Source organism: Mytilus edulis, chromosome 8 (genome assembly GCF_963676685.1).
Source record: "Mytilus edulis chromosome 8, xbMytEdul2.2, whole genome shotgun sequence".
NCBI lineage: Eukaryota > Metazoa > Mollusca > Bivalvia > Mytilida > Mytilidae > Mytilus > Mytilus edulis.
The window spans coordinates 45,445,523-45,453,041 of record NC_092351.1 but is presented as its reverse complement, the minus strand read 5'-3'; the positions used below and the strand labels follow the sequence as shown (position 1 = coordinate 45,453,041).

At 33.1% G+C, this 7,519-nt stretch overlaps 1 protein-coding gene across 1 annotated transcript; it reads left to right on the top strand.

The window, feature by feature from the left end:
• Nucleotides 1-2,208: 2,208 nt before the first annotated feature.
• LOC139484119 (uncharacterized) lies at nt 2,209-7,242 on the top strand. The gene is made up of 2 exons (XM_071267848.1): nt 2,209-3,303; nt 6,653-7,242. The coding sequence occupies exons 1-2, from the start codon at nt 2,997-2,999 to the stop codon at nt 7,240-7,242; spliced, it is 897 nt and encodes a 298-aa protein (XP_071123949.1). The 5' UTR covers nt 2,209-2,996.
• Nucleotides 7,243-7,519: the final 277 nt, after the last annotated feature.

The window sequence follows — 7,519 nt, the reverse complement described above, 5'->3', positions numbered from 1 at the left end:
AACAAAATTTCCTTTATTGATGTATTCTATCCTATTGTTAAATCTCTTTTATATGTAGTATCAATGAGGTTCTGAATTTAATACTTTTTATGTAGGTACAGCTAGGTTTACGTATTGTAAAAAAATATATAATTAAACTACCATTCCATTAATTGTAAATAAAAATTAACAACAAATGAGTTATACTGTCCATCAAATTAAATACTGTGACACAGTCACAACTTACAAATGACACAATATATTAGCTTCTTGAATTCTTAAAATTATTTGAAGGATATTTCTCTAAGTCATTTGCCATTCTGTTATAGAGTCGTTTGATTTTTATATTATACAAAATAGCTATCATCTTTGGCTTATAATATATTTATGCTTTTAATTGAAATCTAGTACATGTACATATTACTACACTTCAAATTTGATGGACATTTCAGATTCATCGATAACAAATTAGCCACGTTAATACCAATGTAAAAAGAAAATCTTTATTTGAAAAACTATCCCGTTGTCTCTTAAAACAAATGTTAATAAACGGATGCGTAAAATCTATTGGCCAATCGACTCAAAAAGAATATTATGTTTCACCCTAATTAGTTGGTGTATGTCAGTGGTAGCATCAATGTTGTTTGACATCATTAGTGTCATTGTTTGATTTGTTCTCTAAACCGAAATGATGTTTTAGGGAAGGAGCCAGTTTGTATTACAACTGATTACAACTACCAAACATTGACGTAATATCGTACATTATTTTCCATTTTTCGGGGATTACAAGATAAAAAGTTAATCTTAATACTAAAAAAAAGTAAAATCACAAAAATACTGAACTCCAAGGAAAATTTTAAAAGGAAAGTCCCCAATCAAATGGCAAAATCAAAAAATCAAACACATCAAACGAATGAATTACACCTGTCATATTCCTGACTTGGTACAGGCATTTTCTAATGTAGAAAATGGTGGATTGAACCCCGTTTTATAGCTAGCTAAACCTCTCACTTGTATGACAGTCGCATCAAATTCCATTATACTGTCACCGATGCGTGAACAAAGCACACAGACACAATAGGTAAAAATGTCAAAAATGGGGGTACAGCAGTCAACAATGTTACTCATTGAAAAAATCAATGGCAGATGAATTACAAATGAAAGACATGGTAAGAATTTTTCATAAATTTAACCCCCGTCTTGAACCATGAAAATTGTCAGTATTAAAAAGGGTTTATTGTGTATACATATACACATGCATATTTGAAAATCTTTCTTTGAGGATTGTGTCTTAAAAAATTGGTATCGTTGTTTATATTTATCAAATCATTCTAGAAGACACAAATGTAATAAAAAAAGAAACCAATGAACTTTAAATAAGCTAGAACAGGTACTTTCGAAGGTTAGGTGTCTCCTGCTGTGCATGCATAACCAGCAATATGAATAAACACTCGTTCAAAATTTGACTATTGGTACTCAGACTTCTTGTTTATATTTTATGGTCTTAGACATGCAAGACTGCGAAAACATCGTTATCTAGTTAAGCTATATCGTTTAGGTCATCTCGATTGTGATTGTAAAAAAAGTTGCAGTGTTGGTACTATTAGTTCTTTCTAATAACTAGGTTGTTTAAGTTTTGGGGATTTTGAGCAAATGACTGTTAATATGAAAATATAATGTGATATCATTGCCAATGTAAAAACGTTCCACAAGAGACCAAAAAGAATAATATTAAGTCCAGATACTGTGTACATCCACACACGTAACGTATTTATTGAGATATTTAAACGCCATACTCTGAGTCCAAAGGAATGTTATTTCTGATAAAAGGGAATGTGAAAATTAGTAAGTTGAAATTAGCGTGTTTGTTATAGGTATGGAAACACGAGGTGATGCAATGATTTACACATTATTCAAACTTATATGCTATAGCTCTGGTTATAGGATGCCTATTTTTTAATTTTAATATAAAAAGTGCCAGCACGAAAATTGATACCCACAAAGATAAATAAATCCACAGTAGAGTTTAATACCAAATCATTTCCCATTTTGTTGATCACTGAAAAAATGGACGGTATACAGAATTATATAAAGTAAATTTCTAAATGATTGTAAGAAACAGCTAACGAGAACGATCAATTAATCAGAAAATATTTCAGTACGTATATAGATTTTACCACAAAACATCGTTGTTTATGATGTATACCAAAGCTACATAATTAGATTTATTCCTATGAAGAATAAATCCGGTTATCGGAGGAAAGTGGGCATACGTTTTGGGAGTTGTTCCGCTTTGTACACGTTATGGAATTAATATATTATAAGTGACGTTGATTATTTTAACCTTGATAACTGTGACGTCATTCATTCTTTCTTTCCCACGCCACAGCAGAGACAAGACGTAGAAAATTAGGTTCCGTATAAATTAACAAATGTTGTTTCAAAAGATAAAAAATTTGGTTGAATATTGAATTTTATTTATTTAACTTGGTATATTGAATGAATGTCTTTCAAAAAATCGTAATTTTATTGAAGTTTTGAAAGTTTGGAAGATAGGAAAAAGCACATGGTCTTGATCCTGTTAAGATATTTTTTAATTTGCCTTTCTCTTCTGTTAAGATAAACGAGAATTACTATGATATGTCATTGAGATTTTTATTTGTTTGTTCAATTCAGTTGACCTTATGAATTTCGTTTCCAGAAAATAGAAATGTTAACAGACTGATAAAAACTACGCACATGGTTTTATGACACGTGTCGCATGGACGTATGCGATTTGGAAACTATTGTTGTATGAAACTTTTCCAACAGCTACGATGCGAGCAATTGGAAGTGAAACCAATAATGAATAAATGTATGAAGTTCATATATAATTTAAAAAAAAATAATAAAAAAAAAAAAAAAAAAAAAAATAGATAAATAAATAAAAATAAATAAATAAAATATAACTTTTCAAAGGTGATTTCACTAATATTATTGTAGTATTTTTTAGTTTAAAAACCATACATCGTACAGAAATGGGGAAGACAGTGCGTATGCCACAAAGGCCTTCTAAAAGTCCGTACGCAGCCAAAAAAAGGTTAAGGTCATCAGCACAGCAGTCCGACGAGGTTATATACCAAAGAGTACAGCCAAGGGATGTACCGGCACAGTTGAGAAACGGATCTAGTAATGTCGCTGGACAGCCTACTTCCACGCAAGTTTCAGCTCAGATGACTCCAGAACTTAGGAATGAAGTTATTCAGACTGTCAATGCCCTTATTCACTCACCAGCTACTGTTACATCCCCTGATTCAATCAATGAAAGTCAACAATTGAATACAGGTATAACACCTAATATTTTACCAATATTTAGTGTAAATGATAATCTAGGTTTAAATGTTTCACAACAAACTCAGGACAAAATAATTAATGGTGAATATGTAGATTTAAGTATTTTGCTTACAAATTCAAGCACAGAGCAATCAAGTTCTTTAACTTTAGATACAAATGGACAGCTGGTTATCCAAGCTAAACCAAGTAAAAAGATTACTGATATTAGCACATGGATAGATGCTTTCCTAATTTACACAAGTATTTATGTTGGTGTGCATTTAGAAGACACACAAACTATTTTAAAATATATGTATTCGGTTAAGTTGGGTGCAAGTCGTTCAATTGGGCTAGGTTGGAAGGACTATGATCAACAGTTTCGTCTAAAGAAAGCTAGAAATCCAGCTTTGTCATGGGCTACAGTTGACCAAGAACTTTGGCTGTTATATATTCATACAGGGCAGTCAACTGCACCTAGTTCTGGGGTTAATATGGTTAACACATACAGGAAGTGTTACGAGTACAATAACAAAGGTGCATGTATGTTACCACAATGTCGATACATTCACAAATGTTTGAAATGCAATGGTTCCCATCCTGCCATCAATTGTAGGGTCCCTCAAAATGGGACTGGTTCACGAAGGGGTAATTTTCGTCCGTTCAATAGAACAAATTTCAGACAAACCGGAAGTGGAACAGATGCAGGTAGACAGATACCCTTTATCCGAAATACATAGGCTGTCAAAATCTCCAATTAAGGTCGAAGTTTTATTAAAATTGGTTACAAATTATCCTAATCAGGTGGACAAACAGATTTTATCTGATGGTTTTTTATATGGTTTTAAAGTGGGTTATGGAGGACCAAGGTTGCCTACAAATTGTCATAATTTAATTTCAGCATATCAAAACAAAAAAGAACTTGAAATTAAACTTTTAAAGGAGTTAGAGTCGGACCGAATTGCGGGTCCATTTTCATGCAGGCCATTCAAAAATCTACGTTTATCTCCAATAGGTCTTGTTCCTAAAAACCGTCTGGATGGCGTCTCATTCATCATTTGTCATTTCCATTTGGAAAAAGTTTAAATTCTTTTATTGATCCTCAGAATTGTTCTGTACAATACACTTCTTTTGACAAGGTTCTTACTACTATAAGTGAAATAGGACCAAAATCGCTGATGGGACGAATGGACGTGTCCTCGGCATTTAGATTGATACCATTACATCCCGATGATTTTGATTTATTTGGTTTTAAATTTGATGATAATTACTTTTTTCAAAAAGCGTTGCCAATGGGGTTAGCGGCTGCGTGTAATTTGTTTGAAAGGTTTGCCACTTTTGTTGAATGGTTGGTAAGGTTGAGATCGGGACAGGAATCTGTGGAGCATTATCTGGATGATTTTTTCTTTGTCGGGAAAGTAGATTCAAACAATTGTTTAATACTTATGAACACTTTTCAAAATGTTTGTACCGAAATGGGCATTCCTCTAGCGGAAGATAAAACTACTGGTCCATCAAGTAAAATAACTTTTCTGGGTTTAGAAATTGACACTATAAACATGGTTATAAGAATTCCGCTTGATAAGTTGAGAGAAACAAAGAAAAAATTATTCTTCATTTTAAAAAGTAAAAAGGTTACACTAAAAGCGTTACAATCACTAGTTGGTTTATTGAATTTCTGCGCAAGAGCAATTCCTGCAGTGAGAGCTTTCAATAGACGCTTTTGTGACGCAATGTGTGGAGTAGTTAAACCAGAACATTTTATTCGAGTTTCTGTTAGCATGAAAGAGGATATACATATGTGGTTAACATTTCTAGAATTATTTAATGGAAGTTGTAAATTTGATAAAAATATCTGGTTGACAAATGAACAGTTAAATTTGTACACTGATAGTACAGGAAATTCCAAACTTGGATGTGGAGTATATTTTTTTGGAAAATGGGCATACTTTGATTGGCCCGTTCAATGGCACGAAACAGAAATAATGAAAGATATGACATTTTTAGAACTTGTACCAATACTATTGGCCATATATCTATTTACGTTCGAATTGAGGGACAAACAAATTATGTTTCACACAGATAACTGTTCTTTGGTTGCTATTTTGAATAAAAAATCATCAAAATCGAAACGAGTTATGCAGTTGGTTCGACCGCTCGTATTGCAAACAATGGTGTATAATATGCAATTTAAAGCATGCTTTATCGAAGGACGTCTCAACTGCATAGCAGATGCAATTTCTCGTAAACAGTGGGAAAGATTCAGAAGCATAGATCCAGCTGCAGATCCATTACCAAAACCAATACCACGAGATTTTCTGAGGCTGATATCGATGTTGAAATTAACAAACTAGTGGATTCTTCAGTATCAGTGAACACTAAAGAGACATATCGTACAGGTTTAGTGGTTTTCGAAGCGTTCCGTAAATTGTATAATTATGATATCATTTGGCCACCACTTTTATCGCATGTAACTACATTTATTGCTTATATGTCACTCAACAAAAGGGCTTATAGGACAGTTAATTGTTATCTGTCTGCAATAAATTTTCGTTGTAAGTCAATGGAACATTCTGGGTTTTCAAAAAATTTCCTGGTTCAAAAAATGGTTGAGGGTTTAAAACGTATAAACAAATCTAAAGATACAAGATTGCCAATTACAAAGGAAATATTAATACGTATCATTGATAAATTACCAAATGTTTGTTCTTCAAAATTTGAAGCAAGCTTGTTTTCATCTGCGTTTTCGTTGGCTTATCATGGGTTTTTTAGGATAGGTGAAATAGTACGCAATAAAAAGTGGCAGGCGCACCAAGTAATAGCAATTGAGAACGTTACACTGTCAAAGAAAGATTACATTGAAATAGCTAAAATTGTTATCCCATTCTCAAAAACTGATCAATATGGTCATGGTACAGTTATAGAAATAACGGAATCTAAACTAAAAGATTGTCCAATTTATTGGTTGAAAAATTATTTAATGCAAAGACCAAAGGTTAAAGGCCCCTTATTTTGTCACTTCGGAGGATGTCCAGTGACAAGGTACCAGTTTTCATGTGTTCTAAGTAAGGTTTTAATACATGTAGGGATAACCGATTCGGTTTCATTTCGAACACATTCTTTCCGTATCGGTGCTGCTTCAAGCCACTTTGAAAAGGGAACCTCTGAAGAAGAGATAAAGAGACTAGGTCGCTGGAAGTCAAATACATTTAAGGGGTACATTCGTTAACTAGTTGCAAAGTACGACAACATCTGATATTGATTTTCTTTCAAAAAACTTTCAAATTCAATTAATGCAAAATTTATGTACACCAGCTTGTTAAATATCCAATTAACAAATTTACAATTCATACTTTTTTATTAGATGAATCTTCAAGTCAACAAGAACTCAATTCAATTTGGGTTGTTGGGTCTTCGATTGTAAAACATGCGTTTATAGAAGCGAAAAGATCATTTGATGGCTGTAGTTTAGGACTACATAGAAAAAGTTACAGGGTATGGTGGCAAGGTAAAGGTGGCATGAAATGGGGGGAGCTTGTACCAAGAATAAAATTTCTTCTGCAAATTGAATCCCCTCCTAAAATTTTAGTTATACATTGTGGTGGTAATAGTATAGGGGCTATATCACTCTTTGATTTTAGAGAAACCTTGAGGTCTGATATTATGAAATTACACGAAATGCTTCCACAAACAAAAATTGTGTGGTCCCAGATTCTCCCGCGTTTTAAGTGGAGATATGGTAAAAACCAACAAGCAATGAATATAGCAGCCACAAGAATTAATAACTTTGCCGCTTGGCTATGTATACAATTGGGTGGGTGTTACATAAAATACCCGGAAATATCATATAACAATCCCGGAATGTTCACATATGACGGCGTTCATTTATCTGATTTGGGAAATTGTTTTTTCTTATTTCATTTACAGGCTTATTTAATGAATATGGCCATTTAAAAGTACGGTCACGGCGGTTGTGTTATGTCGCTACCGCATTTGTGGCGGTGGTCGAACTCAGTGTCCAATAACACTCGGAATAGCCACTGAATTCGACCATATGGCGAAAATAGCGACACAACATCTACAAATATATTAGGCTTCTTATAATGGAATTATGTATCCGCTGAGCTTCTGTTTCCCAGGGCCAGCATCCGATATATTTTGGAAGCAATAATGTTAATAAGGATATTATGTTGATATATAAGAAAATGACATTATAAGGAATAACAATAAG

What these genes read in the sequence shown, in the direction of transcription:
- LOC139484119 (XM_071267848.1), top strand. Translation starts at nt 2,997, where the DNA reads ATGGGGAAGACAGTGCGTATGCCACAAAGGCCTTCTAAAAGTCCGTAC. An exon ending in AAGTCAACAATTGAATACAG is followed by an intron (nt 3,304 to 6,652) that starts GTATAACACCTA and finishes CTTTTTTATTAG; the next exon opens with ATGAATCTTCAAGTCAACAA.